The sequence below is a fragment of the Antrostomus carolinensis genome, unplaced genomic scaffold (assembly GCF_000700745.2).
Source record: "Antrostomus carolinensis isolate BGI_N321 unplaced genomic scaffold, ASM70074v2 scaffold3177, whole genome shotgun sequence".
Lineage (NCBI taxonomy): Eukaryota > Metazoa > Chordata > Aves > Caprimulgiformes > Caprimulgidae > Antrostomus > Antrostomus carolinensis.
Window position 1 is genome coordinate 1 of NW_010325150.1, and position 26,462 is coordinate 26,462.

At 35.2% G+C, this 26,462-nt stretch overlaps 1 protein-coding gene across 1 annotated transcript in view; it reads right to left on the bottom strand.

Annotated features, from left to right (window-relative positions):
• Positions 1-806: 806 nt before the first annotated feature.
• The window catches only part of LOC104527394 (WD repeat-containing protein 70-like), a gene marked incomplete at both ends in the record, with an annotated part of 76,659 nt that continues 51,003 nt past the window's right edge, over positions 807-26,462 (bottom strand). Inside the window, 2 exons of the mRNA XM_010171110.2 lie at positions 807-895; positions 1,245-1,419. Coding sequence (XP_010169412.2) covers positions 807-895; positions 1,245-1,419 — 264 coding nt within the window. The remainder of the gene's footprint in view (positions 896-1,244; positions 1,420-26,462) is intronic.

The window sequence follows — 26,462 nt, forward strand, 5'->3', positions numbered from 1 at the left end:
ATCCAGCCAGTTTTTAACCCAGCAGAGTCTGAACAATGCCTGTCTAGGCTACTGGCAGCCAGTTTCTCAAGCAGAATGCTGGAGTAAATGGTGTCAAAGGTTTTGCTAAAGTCCAGGTACACCACATCCACAGCCTTTCCTTTGTCCATGAAGCACATAACCTTGTCATAGAAGGAGATCAGGTTAGTCAGGCAGCACCTGCCTTTCATAAACCCATGCTGCCTGGGTCTGATCACCTGGTTGGCCTGTGTGTGCTGTGTGATAGCACTCAAGATGATCTGCTCCATGACATTCCCTGGCACTGAGGTCAGACTGACAAGTCAATTACAGACCGACAAGTCAATTCCCCAGATCCTCCCTCTGGCCCTTCCTGTAAATGGGCGTCACATTTGCCAATCTCCAGTCAAGTGGAACCTCCCCAGTCAGACAGGACTGTTGGTAGATGATGGAAAGGGGTTTGGTGAGCACCTCTACCAGGTCCCTCAATATCCTCGGTGGACCCCATCCAGCCCCATAGACTTGTGAATGTCTGTTTGGCTGAGCAGGTCTCTAACCATTTCGTCCTGGATCATGGGAGCTTTGTTCTGCTTCCCGTACCCAAAAAAATTCAATTTTAAGTTCAATATGAACAGAAGAAACTAGAGAGTACATTTCATAATTTTAAGTAATTTGAAATAGTGCCCATTCTGACTTTTTCTGACCACGCTACATTTACATAAACTGTTCAAATTTGCCTCGGTGTTCACATTGGGCAATGTAACAACATTTGGCATTTAATGTGCAGCATTACCCTTATCCTCACCCACCTGGATGCTATTCTCTTCTGCCTATTATCTGGATGAATAACTGATTTCAGTATGAAGTTTGATGAGCTACTGATTAATGAATTCAATACCTTAAACAAAATATGGAAGTATACATTTAATTACATAAGAACCAAGAAAAAAATTACAGCTTTTGCCATAAGCATTGCAACTTAAATGAAAAATACGTATGTCGCAATTTAAAAACAAAAACAAAAAACAGACTGTCAACAGTTTTCTCAGTGTTTAAAACTGAATAGCAGTACAGTGAATGACCAGTTGTAGAGAGGCAGAAGAAATATTAAATTTTGCCTGTGAGTTATTTAGTTTTTTGGGGAAAATAAAATGTAAATATAAAAGTATAAAAATTTACTATATAAGGTTCAACATTCAGCACCTGAAATATTAGAAGCATATATTGTTATCAAATACTTAACTTACACTCATATTCCTATCCCAGATCTGGATGGAGCCATCTTGACAGCCAGCTGCAATAAGTTTACCATCTCTGCTGTATGTGCAAGTTGTAGGAATCACCCGTTTACCTTGAATTGATCGTGGTTTAAATACACTTTTGTGCTTTTTTTCATTGTTAACATCCCACGTCCTCACAGTTCTGGAAAAAGTTTAAAGATAGATTCATTATAGATAAATTTCATATGTATAAAATAATTCTTCTTATGATATAATCAAACACCTTTTTCAGCATAAATGGTATCTAATATTGTTCAAATGAAGTTGCAATGGCAAAATAGCATTTAAGATATGGTATGGCAGTTATGAAACTAACGTGCCAACTTTAAAAGAAACATCATATTTCCTAACATGCATGTGACTTTAAAAAAAAAAATCATTTCTTCGTAAAATCTCAAGTAAATATATAAACTTATTTACAACTGGACAAATTACTAAAGGTTAATACAGAGGCATTATATAGTCTCCACTGTCAATGGAAATCAGGAAGATGACAGTATTCAGTCCTTCACAAGAATGAAGACCAGGAAACAGGCATGAATGCTTACACAAATTCATTAACTAAACAGATTGTCTTAATTGTTCTGACATGAAAACAACTGACAAACTTGCTTTTAATTGGCAGTATTGCAGACTGGCTGGTTATTCTTCAGACTTCTATTTATTTTAAAAAGGCATTTTAAACAATGAATTGCAATATTATTGTAGTTCTCGTCCACTAATCCTGAAGGTCCTAGAGTTCTGTTGTAAAAGTGTTCTTCAAATAATTTGCAAAGATTCATTTATATAATACTGTTTTTTCAAGTTGAGTTTTTCCCACATTATTAGCAAAATTAATACATCCTTTTTTTTAATGGAAAAAGACTATCTGCCTGGATCTTCAATGTTTCTTAGATACACAAAAACATCAAAATGAAAGAGAACTAAAACACTGAGACACAGGTGGACTCTTTTAAACTGTCTTAGATACAAATGTTTTCTGTCCATTTAATACGTTGACTTCTTTCCAGATAAAAATTCAAAACTCTTCTGGCATCTAATGCAGCAAAGAGGTTCAGGATTTGGCAAAGGAAGGAAGATCATTAATTTAGAAAGAAAAAAAAATCACTAAGTTCTCAAGACAACCTCATTGTTTAGACTATACAAACACTGCCTATGATCCAACAGCATGTAATTCACTGGTTTCTAGCAAAGCAAATAGCGCTTTAACAAAGACTGCCATTTCTCCACAGCAAGACAAGGCGCTGTGGCATAGCATTAGGAACTTCCATCAGAGCTACAAGACCAGACAGGCTAAAGAGCTGACATATATATAATTCTAGGATACAGAAGAGAAGAAAATGAGCTGGAAATAGCTCATAGAAGTTATATTTAATCACCCATATAATGACAGTAATGAAAAATATGTAAATGAAGTAGAGTGAATATCTAGTTGTCCATAATCAAGTCAAGATTAGTCTCATTTTTAAAAGTCTTCAAATCTCTCTGTAAGGCATCACTTCATAGGTACTTGATGATCTCAAAGGTCTTTTCCAACCAAATGATTCTATGATGGCTCTGTTTGAAACTGTAGCATAAGATATTCCAGTGTTCTGATGGTTAGTTTGGGTTATGGGCTTTTTTGGTTTTTGTTTTTTGTTTGTTTGGTTTTTTTTCCCTTCATTTTAAATGAAACATTAGATTACGATGTATTTTCTAGGGTTACTTAAATAAATCCATTCTGCTATATGGAACAGGTCGCTCAGTAAGGTTACACAATTGCCTTTCTTAGAGTCATTCTAAACTTGTCTGGACATGGCCATGTGCCTAGATGATCCTTCTTGGAACATGATGGTTGTATTAGAGGATCTTCAGAGGTCACTTCCATCCTCAACCACTACATGGCTCTGAGATTTCACTTTCTCTCTCCCTGTGTTGTCAACAATCATCACAGTCTCCTACCTTTCAACAGGCACATTGACACTTTCTCCCATTCTGAAATTTACTCAAAACTTGAGTCTTTTTCCAGTCCCTTTCTCTCATTATATTAAATGATTCTAGAATCTCATCTGAATATGCTGTACCTCCAGCTTATTTTCCTCCTCTTGTGATCATCTCCTGCTGGAAAGTTACTTCCTCAGACTGCAAGCTTCCCAGGACTGCCTTGGCATACCCACTTCTCAGATGGTGTACCTAGTAACACGGTTATGTGCAGGGAAGATTAAACTCTGCCTTCCTCTATTTGGCGTTTTATCTAAGATGCCTCTCAAGCATCTCAGCTGCCATTCCAAAAATAATCTCTGAGAATCATTCAGCATCCCAATTGTTCATTTCTGCTGGAACAGAAAGGCTTTTCTAGAGCCTCCAGTCTCCTCTTTTTAGGGTTCAATGTCCTGTCAAAACCTCAATTGTCTCACAACACCATAGATCATACTCAAATCTTCTCATTTATTTCACCTTTCAACTGTAAAGAAAGACGTAATATGTATAGCTCTATCTCTTATAACACAGGAAAAAAACAAGTGAGCCCTCAATCAACTGTAATATCAGCAGAAATATCAGCAAAAAGTCCAAGTTTTCTGAGCTGCTGCTTCTGCTGCAGACAGATGGCCACACTCCCTCATATGAGAGTTACACGCCCTGCTGAAAATGCCCTCCTAGCCTATATATGTATTTAACATTCCCTCAATGTTTTCTTAATTTCCCACACTGAATGTGTGTTTACTGTTGCCTTGCTGCTATTGGATCTAACTATAAAACTTAGTTCTACTAAAATAAAATAATTATTTTACAGGAAATAATCTATATATTACTTACAAATTGATCAATCATTCCCAGAGAGTCAACTCTTGAGCTAAGACTGAGCTCTTTAATCTCTTCTTTCACATCAGATCAACTAAGTATTTTTATTCTTTATGGAAACATTTCAAATTTTTCTTGATAAATGGATGTCATTTTGCAACCACATGTAATACCACGGACAAAATTTCAGCTTATCACTCGAATCAATCTGCCCATGGTTTCTGACTGAATCACCACCAACCAAAATATCAGCAGTCATCTATAAACTCTGTATGTTTTATACCTTCCTTCAGACCAGTGATGGACTAGAAACATAAGGATCGCTGAATGACCTCAGAGAGATACTTTCACTACTCCATTCTAAGGATCTTCATCACACAGTCTGATATGATATAGACTAATTTGTTCTGACTTTCCCTCTGCCAGTAACTATTTGAGCTTTGTTTCTTCCTTCAGCAGGCACTTTGATGCTTTCTCCTCCACTACTGTTTACACTTGAAACATATTTTAAGCCTTTTTCCAGTCCCTTTCCCTCATAACACCTAATAGTTCCTAATATTTAATTTGTCCCATTCTAGCCAAAAGGAAAGGGGATAAATAAGGAAGGAGGCACAGAAACCCAAACAATTTAACTTCAGAGAATATGTCTTTAAACTGGCAATATGGTAAACATGCTAACTAAGGATGCTTCTGTATTTTCTCTCCTCTTCTGCTACTGAACCTCAATTACCATATCACAGTCAACTCAGAAAGCACCATTTAAAATTATGACTGTTTTTTTATAGAATATTTTATACCATTTAATAGTTCTTCTTCCTCCTCCTCAAACATAATGAAAAAAATAACTGAGACTGCATTACGGAAGTCTGATTTTCACTTCTTAACCTGCTCTGGGTCCAATCTAATGTTATTTGTGTTGAAACAAATACAAAATTTTAACCCTGCATCAATCAGATCAATTCCAGGAGACTCATTTTGGCCAAAAAAGCCTCTTATTAAGAGTATCTCCCTAGGTCTAAATAAGTGTGGGAGGAAAGAGTAACACTGTTTTAAGCTCCACATGGCAACATCTAACAGAATTATAATACTAGTATTTATCTGTTGAGAGGTATAACCATGATAACTTTTAACTCCACTGAAAACAAAAGGAAAACCTTTCCTGAATGAGGCTTTTTTTTCCACCTGAAAACAAACTATGTTTAATGAAAGTCTGTTCTTTAGTGAAAACAACATATAATGTTATTTCATCACATTAAATTTTAATATACTGAACGATACACAGACACACATACATATTTTAAATTTCTCTTTCATAAATTTATTTTCAAATAAAACTTCCATGAAAAAGGCTCCACACACACAAGTTGAATTTAAACTTCTTAAATGGTGGATTCCACATCTGCAGAACAGATTTTGTAAAGTTCTTATATTTGCCAAGAGCAATTCAAAGCAACTATGAAAAGGATGGGAATGTTCTTTTGGAAAGGTAACATGGATATTTTCCTGACCACTGAGAAGTTAAATGACCCGTAACAAACAACTAATGTAATTACTGAGGTTTGAGGAGGGGTGGGTGTGGGGAGTGAGGGGTACTGGGGGTGGTGTTTGTTTTTTTCCCCATAAATGGTTTTTCTCTTTTCTCCCTTTTTTCAATTATGTTATTACTAAGACAGAATTTCTAATAAAATCCATTACTGACAATGTTGTTGTATTACACAAATTATTAAAGATATTTATGTAGCTGCATTTCCCAGCCTGCAAGCACAGAAAACTTCTAAGTCCTGATTCAGTAAGCCACTGCCCATTCTAATACTATTCTAATACAATCTGCTGAAATTCAAGGAGTGAACCAATTCAAATAGTGAAAGCCTGACCTGTCAAATTCCACTAAGCTTCTCTGCCTGTCCCATCTCTGTTTCTACTGGATTTCAAAACTCTCTTGTACAGTATTGAATGTTACTGGCATTTAATATAGTATAAATACATTAAGTCTATTCTTAATAATAAAGTCTATTTTTATCACACTTAAAATACAAAAAAACCAACAGAATACACTACTGCTAAAAGTACAGATCAGGCTTAATGCTGTACACTAGTAACTACATTATAATACTTACCTTTGTAATATAATATAACTACTACCTTTGTAATATAAGGTCACCCAAAAAAGGCTACCTTGGAAAGTGCTAACATAGTTTAAATTCATCGTACAAACACTGCTGCAATAGAATTTATCAGCAGAACACAGAATTCCAAATCATCTTATCAGTGACAGAAAACATATTTTTTAAAGGGTTGAATTAAGCCTCTTCATAAATAAGTAAATGATCTTAAAGCAAGATTTATTTCGTCTTTTTTATGACATAAAACAACCTTACCCACACAGAAATGAAATTAAGATGCTTATGTAATACAGTGAAAGATTACCTAAAGCAGAATATGTAAAGAGAACAGATAGATAAGAAATAGCTGGAAAGTTCTTTTAAAATGCACTTTGTACATATGGTGGTACAAGACTATGTCAGCAACAAAAATTTCATTATTGTATTTGTTTTGCCCTCTTTCAGCAGAAGTTACATTCATCTTCTTTTGAACACATGGGACCCAATGAATGTTGAATCACCTGCCAGATACGGAAAAAAATTTGTACACACAAACAGATGGAGAAATCCAGAGAAACTTTCCATACTTGTTTGGCAGAAAAACTCTAAATAAGCTACCTACTCCCAGCATCTGAACAGACTTAAATTAATTTAAACCAGAATACACGAAAAGTCACATCCAACACAAGTAAAATCATAACTATGGAAGGAACTGCCAAAAAAATTGATTTAACTTAATAATTTATAATGATTCTTCAGCTTCTCTGAAGCTTAAACAATCCCTGAATGTAAAAAACAAACAGAAACTTTAAAAGATAAAACATTTTACCAGAGTAAGAAACAAACAAAAACATCAAAATTCATTCTTATGTAATATGCAGCAAACGGGTTGAAGGGACTATGAAACTGTATTTTTCCATATTTCCAAATAAAACTGCTAGCTCTTTTTTGAAAGAAAAATTACGACCATTTTGGGAACTACAGCTGAATTATAATTACTATTTTGGGGGAAAAGAAATAGATTAAAATCTAATAACAATGAATGGGAACTACTCCCATTGTCCAGTGTGAATGAACTGAAAAGCAACCAACTCAAAATTGAAACGGCACATAAGCATGTCTGAGAGAGCATGGACAGCAGATCTGACAAAGGTCAGAAGAACTGATTATTAGTGAGTATTAACTAGGCTAAAGAAACATAACTCCTAATGGAGATCAAGGAGAAAAGTAGAGATGGAAAGAGACAGGCTGTGTAAGGAGAATAAAAGCAAGGAACAGCATGCAACAGTTATAATATCATGCCAGATCTGGCATGCCTGCATTCAAGTCAGATGTGCAGCATATTCATGAGAGGAAAACAGCAGCAGCAGCAGCAATTATTAGCAAGTTATGACATACAAACACTTCTGGCTGAGGAAACAGGCAACAGATGCATTCAGATTCAGAGTTACGCACCAATACATCTATTATAACCCCTTTCAAGTTACAATAAACCCACAGTTGTAAAGACACAGTAGAATACTTGACAACAGAACCTCTTGCTTATGGCATAAGAAGCCTGTTTTTATTGAGCTGCAAGCCTTACAGATTTTCTAGGCTGAGTAAAATTTGTGTTTTCACAGATTAAATGACTGGTCAGGCTAACAATACAAAAGGCATTCTTCAAAAGGGTAAAAATTTTAAAGAGTAGCAACAAACTTCCTATAAATAAGTTAGTAATTAACATACTACAAATCTTACTGACGTAATGTTGACACATATCATCCAAGCTGAACTCGGATTTAAAAGTTACTTGCTTAAGTCAACAGCCATCATGTCCCTTCCTTCCTCAAGGCTATCCATAGGAGAAAAAAAATCTCTTCAGTCCATACAATTAATTAGGGCCCTAACTATGCAGTGATGAACAAGGGGACATCATCTATGCAACCTCTTCCTTGCTTCAGTTTTTGCATTACAAGAAGAGTACCCATGGAGAACATAAGCAGAGCTGAAGACACAACTAATGTACATAAAGTTATATTGTATTTGCATATTAATTACATATTTGTTTCAGCTATTCCCTTCTAAGGGCCAGTCCAAAGAGACAGAAAAAATACCCTGTGGAATTTTGCACAAAATTATTTAAAGTACATTGTTACTTCTTTCAAAACCTGAAAATTCCCCCAAAGTATTTGTAGATCAGCTCATCAAAATTATCAACTCCAAAATTCCATCATTCTGAAAGTCAGAGATTATAGGAGACGTACTTCGCACATCACGTTGGCAGAGGGAAGGAATGACAAAACACAACACAGAAAAAAAAATAATCCTACATTATAAATGTTGACATTTATCAACCATCAACAGCAGCTGTTAACTCAAAGCACAAGAAAGAGCATCCATTCACATAAATGGGAAGACTTCAAGAATGGATCACAAAAGAAATTCCAAGATTCTTCTCTAGACTTTTTCCCCCCCTTGCAAAATTCAGATAAATATCTTGTTATCTCCAGTCTTTTAACTTCAAAGATTCTGAATGCTTTAATGCAAACCAGTAAGTTTCACCTGGGACCTAAAAGTTTTACAAGACATTTTTTCCTTTCTAAATGATTTTTATCTAAACGTTCTTCACAGATTTTCTAAAGACACTTAAAACTTTAAACGACACTTTCTCTTAACATATCTAAAGAATACATTTGCTTTCTTATATCGGATTTATTTTGCTAAATGTATAGATCTTGAAATAGTTATGTGTAAATCAAGTGCTTTTGCAGAATTAAAACCATACATAATTTTTACTAACAGATGAGGATAACAGCAATCTGCTTAGAAGGTAATCCCTATCCTGGAAGACAGTATAACATATTAAAATAAAAATCATATAGAGAAAGGTAGAAGATTATGAGGAAAGTAAATGATAGAAAATTAAAATTAACAACAAAATAATAACATTACTGTATTTTCTTTCCATTAACAGTTATTGAAGAGATAGGCTAGTTCCAATGTAGTTACTAATACTAGGCAGAATTTTCCTCCCACATAAACAAATCGTCTGAATATAAGTTAAAACAAAAGGCCTGATGGGAGAAATTTTACAACCTCAGAAGAAAAGATATGAAAAGAAATATTATGGGAATGAACACGCAAATAAAAAAAAAAATGTTAAGAAGGAATATGGAAGTGAAAAACAGATCAATTGTGGAAAATCAGAAAAGGTTAACTGAGCCAACTGTTGGACAGAAAGCAGTAGTAGAGGGTATACAGGCATAAAATTATTATGCCAGTAAGAGTCCATACTTCTAAGGAAGGAGGATTAGGATTCCATGTACATATTATATTCAGTGCTGCTTAGAATACAGAAAAAAAGAAGAAATCTAAAAACAGTAGTTACATTCTGAAGACATGATAAATGTCTGAGGAGGGGGGAACACATAAGCCCCCCCCCCACACACACACACACACCAAACAAAGCAAACAGCTTCAAGAACCAAGGCACAAAAATAAATTACATTAAAGGAAAATTATGTTAAGTAAAACTTCAGATGTTATTGAGAGAAGAATGCACTGCACTGAGTACTATCTTAAATACATTCAAAATCTGTAGAAAATAAATTGGAAGGCAAATCACTGTGGCATATAAAAAAAAACCCCACAAATACGCTCCAGAACACTGTTTAGATTTCCAAGACAGTGATACAGAAAAAGACCTCTTCAGACTAAGAAAATGGTCTTCAAATTAAAGGCATATACTGTACCAGAAAAGGAGTCGCAGGGCTCATAGGTCAATGAAAATTAATTCATTTAAGTGTTCAAAACTGTGTGCTTGAGATGGTTTCTTCCTTGAAGATTTTTTTCCCAGGTTTAATTCAAGGTAATCATAATAGATTCAATCTATCTGACAAAAAGCCTTCTGCAGGAAATGTGCAAGCAAAAACTGAATGTGCCCATTGGGCCCAAATTCCTATAAACCTTTCTCTCTGAGTACTTCCTTAAATATTAAAGTATTTCCCTAAAACATTTAATATATTTGATTACATTAGTGATGAGCATTTGAGTAACTAGACTGCACTAGGAGGAAAAAAAGCTTGCTATTTTTTAATTACTTTCTCACTGGCACTGACAGCTAATTTGCTTTGTTTCTTGTTGATGAAGTCTTCACATACAAATCTGACTGAAGAGAAAGGTTGTTTTTCTTTGCATCAGCCATTAGATTGGCAATCATGGATGTCTGCATCAAAGCAGCAAAGCACCTAAGCAAGTCTTCAGAAAACCATCCATAGAGTATATTAGAAGAACCATCCCCCTAAGATCTTTTCATTCAATGAGTAGCAGGTTCAGTAATCTTAATGAAGTATACTGAGCTCTTAAAAGAATTAATAATAATTCAAAGTCTATGCTCTGCTATTTAAAAAAACTGAGCACTGGTATTTTCCCAAGACTATGCAGCACTTTGCACACAGGAAGTCCCTCATTTACTATTCCAGCAATGTCTAACTTCAGTATTATTATTTCTAGAATATTAGATAAATTGTAGATATTATGGGATTGACTTCTAAAAACTATGACAATAAAAGGAGGAACATTTTTGCATAACTTTCCAAATGGGGCAAGAAGGCAACAAACTGAGATCTCATCTCCCATTTAGTAAAGATAAGAGTGGGATGTAATCAATCTCCCTATGGGGTACATCTGATTAAGATCAAAGGGGAAGAATTCTGGTAAAGAACAACTCCACAGTTCAAGTTACTATCACCTACATGAACTGAAATGACTCAAAAGCAGTCTTGCATGATACTGCAAGAGTGAATCACTAGGAAAACAAAATCCTTCCTAAAAAGCTGATTAGTCACGGCTATAAAATAGTTAGGGTTTATTTAGATCTCAAGTTCTTCTTCACTGCAATAAGTACCTTAGACAGGAACTAACACTGAGCAGAACTCTCCATTAAACCAGTGAAAAATCAACCGAAATTAAATTAAAGCAGTCAAGCAATTAAGAGCTCTCTGAAGCAACACCTCAGCTGATCTTATATGCATGACAATTAGTTTTAACCATTTTTGCTGCCACCTTACATGTCATGCACAGCCACTTTTCTGCAATTCGATTAGCAACAGACCACAATCTAACAGAGGTAAGTAAAAAAAGAGCAAATTGTAAGTCTTAAATGTATTTTCATTTTTAAAGTTACAGAATCTATTCTATGTAATGCAAAGTTTGACTCGGCTCTACAGATTAACTATTCACTTTGGGACACTTTAAAAATTTTCTGTGAGTTTTTACTTTGTATTTATGTATGAAGTAACAAACTTTGTTATGTTATAGTACAATCTCCATAAAAACTTATGAAAGGCTTGTAATGATGAGGCCAAACTGCAGCACATAAAGTGTAAGTAAATACAAATTTATGTATTTATCATATTTTCTGGAATACACACCAAAGCGTAAGACGCTTCCCTCCTCCTACCAAAACTTCAGAAAGGAATGCAGATCTTTTGTAGAGAAGAAACACAGTTCTTAGCCTCAGGTCTCCAAAGAGTCATGATACAGTCCTGTATCTATCTGGATAATCATGCATATCACAATTTTTTTATATACTCATCACCATGGTCTGCTCACATTGTAATATTGCTGCTACCGAGGAAGCCCCTATATTCCCTTCTAACTTTTGTGTAAGGACAGAAGTCTAAAGAAAAAGGTTAGTGGACAACATAGTATTAAATTTTATTATTTCTGAAGATGAAAACTAAGAGATTTACACTGCCTTATCAGTTACGTTCTCAACACGGAGGGAAATGTTATCATTGTGCTGGACTTGAAAATGTGCAGATTTAAAAATAGTAAAGGTAGGACATAAACTACTAAGAAAATATTTTTAACAATCTGATTTTTCTTTTAAATAAAAGACACCAGAAAAGTTACTTGTTAGATGGCCCAATGTGATTCAAAATCAAATATCTCTAGAGTTTTAACATCTTGCTGTGTAGTCCTCTAGTCTTCTGTTGCATTAAGCCGTAAAATTTCAGTCTGTTCAGAAATTCACCTTTTATTTGACTGCACAGCCTGCTGCTACCTGAGCAACCCGATCTAAGTTGACCTTGTGCTAAGCAGGGGGTCGAAATTGATGACCTCGGGTTGTTGTCTTCAACTTAAATTATTCTGTGGCTCCGAACAACTTGAAAAGGTGGTTTGCAATGCATTTAGAGCATATGAATATTCTTGGCAAGGACCCAGACTTCTTATCTCTAAAATTCTGTGAACCAACATAAATCTGTTCAAAAGCTAGCAAGACTAGAACTAAGTTCACAATCACAACAAAGACATACAAATAGCATCAATATCACCGACTTTAAGAACTACTGGGAGATGAATACTGGGGAAAAATACAGAAGCTTCAGTTGGCAACTCATGTCTTTTCCTCCTACATGTTGTAAATGACTGGTCTTACTTCTCCACTCCCTTCTGCACTTAGGAGTAGTTAACAAGCAGCTATCCCCGCACCTATTTGGATACTCCACAGCTATCAAGGTTTAACTCACAGCTGAAAGTACTCCTACACAGGTCAATCAAGTAGCAGGAAAATTCTCAACTTCCCCACCCCACCCACCCCCTGCTAGAACTCATGCCTCATCAATAATTCAGCTTTCTCTAAATGAGTGTAAATGTCCAGCTCTACCCTTCCTTTTTATATGGGGAATCAATAAAATTTGTAATTATTTTCTTAGAATCACAGAATAGAACCACAGAGCATCTCGACTTGGAAGGCACCCATCAGGATCATCAAGTCCAACTCTCTGCTCCTCACAGGACCACCACTAAACCATAAGACTAAGAGCATCATCCCGACACTCCTTGAACTCTGACAAGCTTGATGCCCTGACCACTTCTCTGAGGAGCCTGTTCCAGGGACTGACCACCCTTACAGTCATCGCACACTGTTGGCTCATATTCAACTTGCCATCAACCCAAACCCCCAGACCTCTTTCCGCGGGTCTGCTCTCCAGCCTCTTGTCCCCCAGTTTGTATGTATAACCAGGATTGCCCCAATCCAGGTGGATAATCCAGCACTTGCTCTTACTAAATTTCATACAGTTGGTGATTGCCCAGCTCTGTAGTCTACCCAGATCTCTCTGCAAGGCCTCTCTACACTTGAGGGAGTCCACAGCTCCTCCTAGTTTAGCATCATCAGCAAACTTACTTAATGTATATTTGATTCTGGTGTGTCCAGATCATTTATAAACACATTAAATAGCATTGGTCCTAAAACTGAGCCCTGGGAACTGCACTGGTGACTGGCCATCAGCCTGATGTAACCCTGTTTACCATAACTCTCTGAGCTTGACCCATCAGCCAATTGCTCACCCAAAGTATTATGGACTTGTCTAGCTGTGCGCTGGACATTTTGTCCAAAAGGATACTGTGATAGATGGTATCAAAAGCTTTGCTAAAATCCCACACTCCCACATCCAGTGGCTTCCCTTGGTCAGCTAGATGTAATAAAAGGAAACTAAGTTGGTTAAGCAGGACTTTCTCCTTGTGAAACTGCGCTGCCTGCGACCAACGATTACTCTCAAGTACCTCCCAGAATAACCTTCTCCATAATTTTACCAGGCACTGAAATGAGACTGACAGGTCTTACCAGGGTCTTCCTTCTTACCCTTCTTGAAACTTATGACATTTGCCAGCTTCCACTCATCTGGAAGCTATCAGTGAAAAGCAAGTTCAGGACACTTTGTATGTTCAGTTTCTTCCTTCTATGGCAAAATGCAGCTAACGAAGCTCTTAAAAATAAGCAATTTCTGAAATACAATTTTTATTTTTTTATACTTTCATGTTTAAAATCCAAATATGTTTCCTCTTGAAGCAAAAGAGCTATCAATAATAGACGCAAACAGGCAAGTCTGGGGGTTCCCATGATGAATTTGGCCCCTTACACAATTTCATCACTCCTGGCACCCTCAATTTTGTGGCAAGATAACACAGGTTTTAGAAGTGCATGAGATGTCAAAACCTTCTCTTGCACACACCTATAGACTGATTGTTTAGACCTACAGGCTAGTGCTGATTTTACACAGCCCAGGATAGATACTCCTAAGCTGCCATTCAGTTCCTACCACTGAAAAAGTTGAACCACCTTGTTTGAAAGTAGGTACAGAAGCTGAAGAACAGTCAGTGTCAGAAGTGTAAGTTTATCAGATACATTCAGCCTCTGGTGAAATAATGTTAAGTCGTAAATGAAGTTACAAAACCAGTTCCATTTCTAAACTGAGGGGAAAAAAAAAAAGGTATTTTCTTGTCACATCTGTCATTTGCACGTGTGACAACACAAAACTTCACATGCTTGCTAGAGTCACTGCATTAATACACACACTGGATATATGTGCTTGTATGCGTATTTCAAACTACTGTGAAGGGACTACAAATTCTTAATTTATGATCCATTGCCACTGGGTCGATTGCCCAGCTTTTGCTGTGTGAGTTTCTCTGTCTTACACTGACAAACAGAATGACCCTCCCCTATTTCATATACAAGAAACTTGGAAGCAGGAGATAACATGAAATTCTAAACTTATAATTTCAGAGAAACAAACTTATCTGGTCTTGGAATCAATATCTGAGACTAGGGCCAGAATCTTGAAATTAAATTCAAAGATGAAAGCATAATGCTTAACTGAAAATCTAGTCTTCAGCGAAATTTTACATGAGCTGCAGTGTAAAAAAATCACATGATTAATCAATTTCACTTCAATCATGCTATGTGGCAAGCAAAGTTTTGCTTCTGTCTATGCGTGTTAATGCATCTGAATTTTAAAATTAAAACCATTCATTAGGGTCTAGGGACAAAGCACAAGCCACACACATCTCCCCAGAGCCATGGACAATATAAGAGCAAGACTTGCTTAAATAAATGAGGAAAAAGAATTGTCACAATTTAGCATGCTTCGATCCTCCATCTTCTCTGCACTGCAGCAAGTTGTTTTGTTTAAAAAAAAAAAAAATTTAGTTCTTAAGATAATCTACCTGAAAATGTATGAACCTTTTAAAAATTAAGTTATGCTGTAAAAATGTCAGTTGAAAAAGCTCTCAAATGTAAGCTCTTACAACTGACTACATTTTTATTGCAGCAGCTAACACTTTAATAAAAAAAAACTTCAGAAAAAATATTAACATAAATGTACATAGTTTATAAAGACGAAAATAGCTTTACTAACCCTTTTGTAAACATACAGCTTTCAGCAAGAACCAGCACAGTCATTATTCAAACTCTTCTTAACCAGGCCTGCTCATTTGCTGTGTTCTCTTAATCAGCTCTGCACTGCATATGTATCTATAAATAGATAAATTAGTCTAGGAAAAGACATCCTCACATATCTGGAGCGGACTTCACACCTTTACACATGTCAAGACAAAACACAAACTACTATGTCAGTGCAGCGCAAATTACTATACACACACCAGACAGCAGCAATGTCTTGATGAAGGCACTCCTGTTACTAACAAGTCTCTAGAGGTGATTTTTTCAAAGACTTATAATTTTGACTAATCAGCAGAGATTTTCACAAGAGTAACAGAACTTTACCCCTCTACAACCAAAATGCTCCTTCTTCCTGCAGAATACCATGCTCCTATGCCAAAGGATGAAAACTCAGGCTGTTGCAGAGACAGGAGAAAGAAAAAAGTCACCAGAACTTAAGATAACTGACACAGTAATTCTTAAGCCTTGTTACTGGAAACAGCAGAATTGCTATGGCTGAAAGAAAAAAATGAAACATCAACCACATGAGGATAGATAAGGTGGATATACAAATCCTCCTGCATAATCTGATTTTCATAAATGTCAATTCTGCTTTATTTTTACCTCATGCAAGTCTTGAGAATAAGCTTTAAAATAATCTGCATGGTATTTCAATGTAGGTATTTAAGCAATAACTCTATAGTAACAAAGAGTACATAATAGTGGTTAAACCAGGTTTGTGTGGAAGCAAAAAGTACTGTATTTTACACAGGTAAAAACTGAGAGACACCCAAAATCTCTGTAACTGACACCAAAAAATAATTCATAAAAATTATTTAATCCTGGGACCAGGTACCGGACTATCAGCTCCTTACTCTCTATGTTAACTTCCATGCATGCACATTAGCATCTCATTTCTTTGAAGCCATAAAATATTGTTATAACAAAATGTAATACACATGTATAACTTCATGTAACTCTAACTTTCCTCCTGCTTTGAATTTTATAAATGTAGCACTAGTCACATACATTTGATACTTAATTCTAAATAATATTGTCTGCAACAGTTTGAGAGTGCCTTGTTTAAGTTAAATTCCAATTCACAAACAGTCATCACAAGAAATAAAGTTTGTAAGGCTCACTACCTTAAAAGTCTTGTCGCAGTGTGAAAAACTTGGCACTCAATATGAACGATCATCAAGCCTCCGTTTATTATGCTTTTGACTACAACTTATATACAGTTCTTAATGAGAGCATGCATATTCTGTAATTTAACTAATTAATTGGTCACTATCCTAAACGTCAACCCCTCCCCTAGCTCCTGATTCTTGGTTACTTACTCCCTTAAGTTCCCATGCCTTAGCTGACTGTAAGCAAGCTGTTATCATATAGCAGCTGCAGTCAAGGACAGCGTGTCCTTACCACCCCAGCACTTCAGACGAGCAGAGTCCGACGTTTCCCAAAATCCTGGTCAGCCATCTACAGTATGTCTATGTGACCCTTGTCAGCTAACCAATCCTCAACAAAGTCTTCCTAAATTATAGCATTGAATATGCACGGAGTACTTTTAAGTTATAGTCTATATAATTATATGCATTTCCAAACAAAGCAGGCAGATCTACCACATCTCTACTGCTTTTGGAAGCCTTGCAATATTTTGTATTTTCCCAAGACCTTACACTCTTGAAACTGGTAGACTGCACAAGTACTTCAGCTTTCACTCAAAAGAACCACAAAGAGCTTGAAGTATTAAGCAAGTTCAGACTAAAGGTTCAGAAACAAAGAAACAAATAAGCAACCTGTTAAATATTTTATTTATTCGTATTTTGAATAAATGGATGTTAGTATATATTTGCTTAAAAATCTGCTTGGCATTGTCTAATCATCTGCCTGTTTCATTGCTAAATTTCAATGTAACCTGATAAGGAGGCTCTTTAAACCAAACTGCCAACTTTCTACTGAAACAAATGAGTAATGTTCACATCACCCATTCGATCAATTGTGTTATAAGGATGCTATCCTTCAGCTGAGGATAAAGAAAACATGGTATTTTGCATGTGGTACAGCTACTTTACAACTGCATGGACTGTTCCCCAGAATATCAGAACCTGTGAAACTAAACTATAATGCTATCATTTTTCATGTACAGTGCTCAGGGGACTATTAATGTCATCTAGATTCTTCTAAACATGGGTCCTGGGATTAAAAATTAGCCATTCTAGAGTCACCGAGCGAGCTAATGGCTAAACTTCATGTAAATAAATATGAGCTATGTAAAAGATACTAGACACCCTTTGTCTACTTGGAAAAGTTTCCAAACAAGCCCTGGCCGTGGTCTGTATGAGTCCATTCTGGTCCTCTGAGGTAGTCTCTCTGCATGAAAGAGCCAGAAACATATATTCCATACTGTACTTCAACGTCAATTTTTATTTAATAGTCCAAAAAGACAACTACAAAAACCTATTTTTATATTAGCATATACTCACTCAATGTCCTCAAAAAATTACCAAAAAAATCCCAAAGGAAAAGCAATTCATGCCACAGACACAGAGTGCTTGTTGAAACATCAACTTACAGACAATTTAATCTATTTTCAGAATTATAATAACTTGGATGAAAAAATAAACTAATTTTTAAAAAACAAAAAAACCCAAGAAACAAACACTGCCTGAAAAATTTCTAGAGTCAAAATTTAACTCAAATCAACTCTGCTTAAAGTTAAATTATTGGTTAGGATTTACAACAAACACGTTGACAGAATAAATTTTTAAAGCTTAAGTGTGTACCACCAAAAAGGGGAAGACATATTTTTTCTTCTCTGAAAACTCTTCAGTACCTGTTAGTTTTCTATCTATTTAATTCAATGTGAATCACATAACAGAAGGAAGCTACAAATTAGTATAAGTAAACTATTTATTTTGAAGGGAGGAATGTATATGGTCTAGTAAGTTTATGATGACGAAAGATGATCTGCATCTTATCTCACCAAAAGTTCAACCTCAGGAGACTGAAATGTTTGCCAGTAGGTTCTAAATCTCACAGACATCAATGACTGTAGATCTCAATTGTAGAGATTAGCTGACCAGCAGTTTCCACTACCATTAATGAGCTAAACTGAAGAATATTGATCAGATGTTCTCTATCCTAGCAAACAGAAGATTTCACAAATCACAGTTCTGGAAACATATCAAGAAGGAGATGAAATGTTTCCAAAACCAAACTAATCCCTCCCAAGAGAAATGCATTTAATATAAAGTTTTACTAGCAAATACTTGAACAATAAAATTAGTTTTAAAAAATAAACATTATTGCCATAAAGGGACTGTAAAACAATATACTAGGGAATGAGTCAGAGACAGCAATAGGGTAATATAAAACAGGTAAAAAGTAAATGATGAATTGGTAGATAACAATGTGAAGGATGATTGACTTTGAAGAGATAATATGCAACTAAAAAAGAAAAAAAAAATTGTAATTAATATTCTACAGGAAGAACTATTAAATTCATTTCCCACCAGAAGTTCCACATGGACAGTCAAGCCATCCTCAGAAGGACTAGGCATGGACTTCTTCCTAGCCTCAAAAAGTTGAATAACTTTAACAGACATCCACAGCTCAAGACCCAAACAGTTATCCATAAGTAACTAAATCACATGTATGAGCTGATCACAGTTTTTACCATTCCAATCTCAGGCTTATTAACTGTTCCCTTTTGTGCTCACTGTTTTGTTTCATGATTGAAAGAGAAATTTCATCCACCAATTTCCACATGAAGGCTACAAATGATATAGAATTTACTGCATTCTTACCTTAATAATAGTTCCAGTCACATAATCACTCCACTGATAAAGAAATAATTTTTTTCTCCTATTCAAACCATGCTAACTTTCAGTCACTCTATCTAGTCATGACTTTAAAAATTTAAATAAATTTCAACTGTCAGACATTTTACAATATTTCTTTACTATTGCCAAGTCTCTTAATATCCTATTCAATAAACTGAAGCACATTGAGCTCCTTGAGTCTCTATTAAGCAAAGTTTCAGGACTCTTCTCTAACATGTTTCATTTTCAGGTGTCATTGAACACCCTTTTTAGGCTGCTGTCACTGGAACTAGATACAGAACCCAACTGCAGCCTCAATGGTAGTTGCTGAAACAAAACGTTAACATCATATCCTTTACCAAAGTCATTAGTAGAAGTTAATTCTCTGTGTCTGTATGGATTTTTAAAAGTTGTGTATCTGCTCTCTGCTCTTCCATAGCTTCATACCAAGAGTTTATATATCACTAATGCTGTATAACTTTCAGGAAATGGGCCTAATTTTGAAAATATTCTTCTCTATGTATGACCTCACATGCTGTTGTCTTCAATCGGTTCACTTATCAATCTGCTTTCATTATTAGTGACTAACACTTAGTGTTCAGGTTTTACTAGAAATAGACTCACACTTTCTCTGATAATTTTTTTTAATTAAAATAACGTACAAATATATATAAGTTTCGAGGCAGCAGTCCAATCCTATGGAACTGCATTAGAAACATGCAGTTTTGATTACTTCAGATCACCAGTTTTAAGATCTCTTCCTATTAGCCAGTCCAGCTGATATATGACAAGCAACTCCCGCATTTACAAAATTAAGCCTTTAAAAGTCACAAACAAAACTCACTGGAATCAATAGAAAAAATTTCAGCATATTCTGGATGGTAATTTACTGCTTGTAACTTACTAACAGCTATGACATAAAAATTTATAAAACATTTGATTAAATAATCAAGAGAAGTTTCTCTCACAAAAACCAATACAGAATTGTCATTATATTCTATCCCACTTGTGAAATGGGATTATCAGCCTTAAACAGAATTTTCTGAACTGAAAGGATTTCCAGACCAACCATCACCCAGTGAAATCATACACCTTTGAAAAGACTATCAATTGAGAAACGCAACTTCAGACTGTTCCAATTCATTTCATGAATAACAAAACCCACCCTACATACACCTCTTAGGTGCTGAACAAGTAACTTAGCAGCTGGATTTTTACTAAAACTTACATTTATATAACATGAAGACTCTGATAAGAAGAAAAAAATTTAAATTTCACTACACAAACAATGAAATTACCTGCAATTCCAAACGTCAAAAAACCCAAAGCAAATATTTTCCCAGAATTTTGATCTATAGGGTATTAATGATCATTAGTCATTACTGTGTAACTTCAAAACAGAATCAGATTTGAACATTAATCATAGCAATTTAATTTTATTTTCTTAGACAGAATACATATTTTATCTTTGTAAGCAAGTGTGCCAAAATAAATTGTCTACCCTGCTTTACTTTCTCATTATCAAACAAAAACATTTCAGTTTAGTTTACTAAGCCTATTGTACTTCCTATTATTACTAGAATAATCGGAAAATTACGGTCATTCAAATAAGATACATATCTCATGAGAAAATAGTGCTTTAAATTGAGTTATAGATTAAAATAACCACTGAGTACTTGTAAGGAAAGGTTTTCATCTTCATATAATAAAAACCATAATCAATTCTTCATGGGAGAAGACAGGAAAGGAAATTGCCAGAGTGAAAGATACTTATGGAACAAAGTCATCCCAATGGAAGTGTTTGCTCAACAGTCTGTGTATGACCCCAAAACATGGGAAGCTTTCTCTCAGTTTTGAAAATGGCAAATTCCTGTCATTTTCTCTATGTGGTATCAGGGTGAGCTGACAGAAATATTAAAACTTCTAGTCTCCCATCATTTCTGTTCTACTCAAAAGTATTATCTAATCCATCTCAAAGTGACCCAAGAGCAGGAAAGATGTAACAAAGAGTTTTTCCAATCTGTCTTATTTTGACAGAAAGGGGTTAAGGGAACAAGTCCTAGGGAAACCTTATCCATATAACCCAAGTTGTGCACAGGAGAGGTGAGAAGTGGAATACAAAGTGTTCTGGGACAAGAGAAACAAATACATGCACCGAAACTACTGCCTTCCCATGCTAAGCTAAGAGCACTGTGATTGACTAGCAAAAGACAACTTCCTTGGAAAAGGCTGTTCCTTCTTGCTCTGCTCACGGCACAGTTCCAAAAGGAGAAAATCGTTCAGAAAGCACTGACGTACTGTGGATATTTAAATTCTCTGCTTGCCAGGTAAACAAATCAATTCTTTTAATGTATATTTTAATCTAACACAAAAAAAAGAACTTTCAAATTTCTTGCCATAATAAAAAACAACTTTACCGTGGTATGACTAAAAATAAACCATCGAACAGAACTGTATCTTTTTATGTTCTAAATTACTTCTGAAAATTTGCCTAAACTGTAGTATTGTCCTGGGAGAAAAAAAGTATCTCATAAAAATCTTGAAGAAAAATTTTCAAGTTTCAGAATTTCATCTTCATATGGAATATTTCACATCAAGTGATTATGTATGTGTATACATACCTATATACATATGTGCTTAAAATGACTTGGTAAGAATTATTTTTTTCTTAGGATTGAAGTCCAAGCCATACTATACCACTGGTAAATCCAGTTGTTTCACCTCAATATTATTTGCATTCCCTACCCTATAAAGCAGTACGAAACTAGATATAATTCAGGGTGACTTTTTTGGGGAGTAATAATTTTGGACCCCAAAGCAGGTCCTACACTTTATAGCATATGTCATAAATCCAGAAAATGCACAAGCCTAAGACTTCGCAATTAAACAAAGATCTTTAAATGATCTGCTAGATAAATTAGTAATTATTTTCAAGTACTCTTTGCCAACTAGTCTTCAAATTTGTGAAGACAGATACAGTGTTGAAGCTTAGGTTCTAATGAAAGTTTATACAAACATCTCGGTAGTAGCCTTGGCATTGCCATCTTAAAGCTCTCAGCAGTTTTCAAAGCTGCAGACTGATCAGTGTTAACTGTATTTATTACACATAAAATGTTTAACACACTGAAGGCATTAAGACTAGTAATATTTATACAAAAGCTTTCTTTAGTGTTGTAGTTTTTTTGATGCTTTTAAACAAAAAAAAGGCTGGTATACAAAACAAGTTTAATTGTCATATTTCTTCAAATGTATTATTCAAAAAATCTACAAATTCTGCTAACAGCAAGACAACATAACTACACTTAGACTGAACTGCAGAAGCCCAGATTCTGCTGTCATCTATGTTTTCACATGCTCAGTATCATTGATACTAAAAACATTCAAGAAAAGTAAAATTATAGCTTCAGTTCTCCAGCTGTTAACCAAGCTATTCCACACATTAACAGAATTCAGACGAACTCCAGTGTCGTATGCACTTGAAGTGTAGGCTCCTTAGGCTGATCAAGCTAGAATGAGCAGACAGTATGTAACCTGAAGATTAGATTCTCTATCTAATACATACGCCATGTAATCCCAGTTGCGCAGCCAGAGGAGCTGTCCTTCACACTGCATGGCTAAGCAGGCTGCAGACACCAAATCTCACGCTCCTTTGAAAACATACTACCATAGGAAAGAAAGGAATCCAAGGAGCAAGTATGAGAACTTTAGTAGGTGACTTGGCTCAAGAGCTTATGGGGCACAGACCTCATCAATATAATGAAAATAGAATCATCTAGGCTGAAGGGAGCTTGCCAGTTCAAGACAAGCAGAACAGCAACATGGGAAGAAGAACAACTAATTGCTCTGTGAGCAGGAAAACTGATGGCTGCCCATCTTTAGCAGTCCTATTCCAGACCTTGCTCAAATCTCTCCTGTCAAGCTATCAAGCTGTTCTGGCCCTCATTAAAGGAACACTAGCCAGAAAACATTGTCGTGAAGGAGAAGTCATATACTGATACCTGGCACCTACACAGACATAGAAAAAAGGCAGCTAATGGGAGGGAGATGAGACAGTAGCTATTCTAGATGTGAACTTGGTTAATAGGATGGAATTGGTTAACATACAAAAAGTGAAAGGTAGCTGAGATAAAAGTGATCATGAAACAGCACTGTTCACTAAGATGTATTAAATTTCAAAAACCCCCACAAGTAGTATCTAGGACATAACTGGTATCCTAAAGGAGAGAAAACTCTTCTAAACTGCAATGCTTGCAAACATTAGATGGAAGTTATGCAGAAGTACTATCCACAACACTCATCCTTCACAGATTATATTTTGCATGCTCGAAACTACAAATCGTATTTGCAAATTTAATTAAGCTTTTTGTCAACTGTTCCCTTAAAAAAGGTAGCTAAGCTACCATTGTCAAACAGTTAATAGTTTTAAACTGGAAAAGAAAGACTTTAAGAATGTATTCATTTTCCTTTCTGAACACTCTTTTGGTCACCATTTACTATAACTCACACCACAAGTGGTAGAAATCTGTCTCTTTTTCATTAAGACACAGAGAACATTTACTAAGCAACAACACATGATTAAAAAAACCCCAATTTAACACCCCATTTATCCCATGGAGCACAGCAGCTTCATATTTGAAACTTACATTTGACAAAAGCCTAAGGATTAAATTTTACATTAAATACAAAAGTTTATTTCTGAAGATTTGAAGCTACTTTGCTGAAATAACTCCATCTATTTAATTGCAGATAGATCTACAATGAAGCACAATTTATCCCTAAATAAGTTACTACAGAGGTCACTTGGCAATGGCAGTCAATATTGTCTAAGATACCTTTTAAAGAGTACGAACATTAACTTAACTTACTAGAGTGTGAGAAAGAGAAGACTTGTGAAAGGAATTTTCTACAGTAAACCAGCTGTTAAGCAACCACAGCCCTAGCTGCAATGACAAATCACAAAGTTCAGGACAGCTAAATTTCAAGTTTGGCTGCAATTCTACTTCTAAAAGGAAAAAGTATATGAGAGCAGGGACATAGAACACCTGTTGCTGGAACATTTAATATCACTGAGCTCTCTTGCTTATTCATATAGCACTACCTATCACATTTGTGATAAGAAAACATCCAAATAACGAAAACAATATTATCCGTTTCCTCTTCCTCCTTTGTTTTAACATAGAAGTCAACTGATATTTTGGAATTATATAAACATGGAGTTAGTTATGTCTTAAAACACAGGGTATTCTTTTAGGTCACTCTGCTCAGGTGAATTTCCAGAGAGGAGAATAATTTTTGAAGTCTGTCATTTTCAAAATTTCCTTTCAGTTTTCAGGCAATGCATTAATGTCATCATTTCTGTTAGTATAAACTCTACTGCAGTTCTGTAGAAATCCTCAACATACTGCTGACAAATCGACAGATCCTTGCCTTAGTAAGTATACATTCCAAGTAAGCTTGAATAATGTGGCAAAGGCATTATGAGAAAGACAAGGATGTTGTCGATCACACACTGTATCTGAACCTTATCTAGAATGGCAAGGTGCGCATGCAATTAAAAGGGACTTTCAGAAATAACTGAGTGGTATTCTAGGCAACATACAGCCATAAATGAAAAGACAGCCTGTGCAAGAAGAAAGTTTAAATCAAGTTAATACCAATACTGAAAAGAGCTTTGTATGTATGCTTTAAAAACAGTAAAAGGTATGAATTAACAATAATTAAATTAGTGAAAATTTAAACTGTAATATCTGTAAGGCAAACTTTTAAAGACACAATTACTGCAGTTCCATGGAGAAGACAATTGAGTTTCTATGTCTGTCTTTTCTTGGATACAATTTTATTCTAATGATCTGAAATGTTGGAAAGCTAAAAGCTACATTACACAAAATTCTGAGAATATATGCAGAAGATTTAACCTAGTTAAAAAAAATACATTCAAATAAAGAAATCCTTAGTTAAATCTCCAGGTTAATTACTCATCCATACACTTAGGGTCAGTCACCAGATGACCTACAGAATTGACTAATTTTTTACTTCCTTCTGCAACTAAAAGCTAACAAAATCTGAGCAATTTGTAAAACTCCAACAAAATTATTATTTATCTCTAATTCAAGAATAATGAAAGTATTTATTTAAAAATAAGATTGTTTTTAAAAGTTACTATGACATTAAAAAAAGAAACACTATGCCATTACATGTTTTAACAAGGCATCATCTGGAATATTTTCAAGGAAAACAAAATGAAGTGAGCTACTGTAAGATACATGTATTCACTAACAATCATGCAAGTGGACAACAGGCGTTTTCAGACTTATTCTATAACTGCTGAGTCTGGCTCATTCCAGCGTGTAAGCTGATCAGCTTTTGTTTCTCTTATATAGGAGTCAGAAGGAACTGAGTATTTTTCTTATGTAGTCTTTTCTGAGTTCAACATTGTGTCCTTGAACCGTCATACAAAACACACTGAGACTCCCTGCTGGTAACCTACAAATCTGCAGTCTGAAGTAATAAATTTACAAATAGCCTAATAACCACAAATTAGAATACATTATAGTCAAAACCTACTGATAGGAATTTTTTTTATTATTTTTTTTTAATGTAGAGGAAGTTTGAAAGCCGTGAATAAAGCACAAGAAACAGACTATCTCTCAAAATATTTCTTTTACAACAGCAGTTCTAAGAGTCTTCATTTGAACACTTTTAAGTTCAGGAATATTACTAGAGCCTTACTCACCCGGAATCAAAAGAAACTGTCAAGTGCATATAAAGACTATCCCCAATTAAGAATTTGTGTTATAGCAGGTTAACATAAAAAGAAATATGTATTTAAAATATTTTAAAATAATTTATTTAAAAATATTTAATATGTGTTATTTTACTTTGACTCCACAAGCTTACTTGCAAAGTTTCCTTTTTAACTTGTTTATGCATCAGGAAAATTCCTGCTTTCAACATACCAACCAGAAAACACAACCTTCTTTCCTTACTTTGTTTTTAAACTTTACACAACTGACAACCATCCAACTAAAGAGACAGATAATGCAAATACTACAGTAGTCAGATAAAATATTCTCTCCAATTCATAATTGGTTCTATCAGTTTATTAATGACTGCTTTCTCTAGAGGTGGTGCAAATGTTATCCAGTAGTACAGAATATACAGATTAGGGTATAACAGTACATTAACACCCCTCAGGTGCTCCTCTGTGTCCTCTTCTTCAAACTCATGACACTGCTGCCATTCAGTACACCTCAGGAGCATGACACAC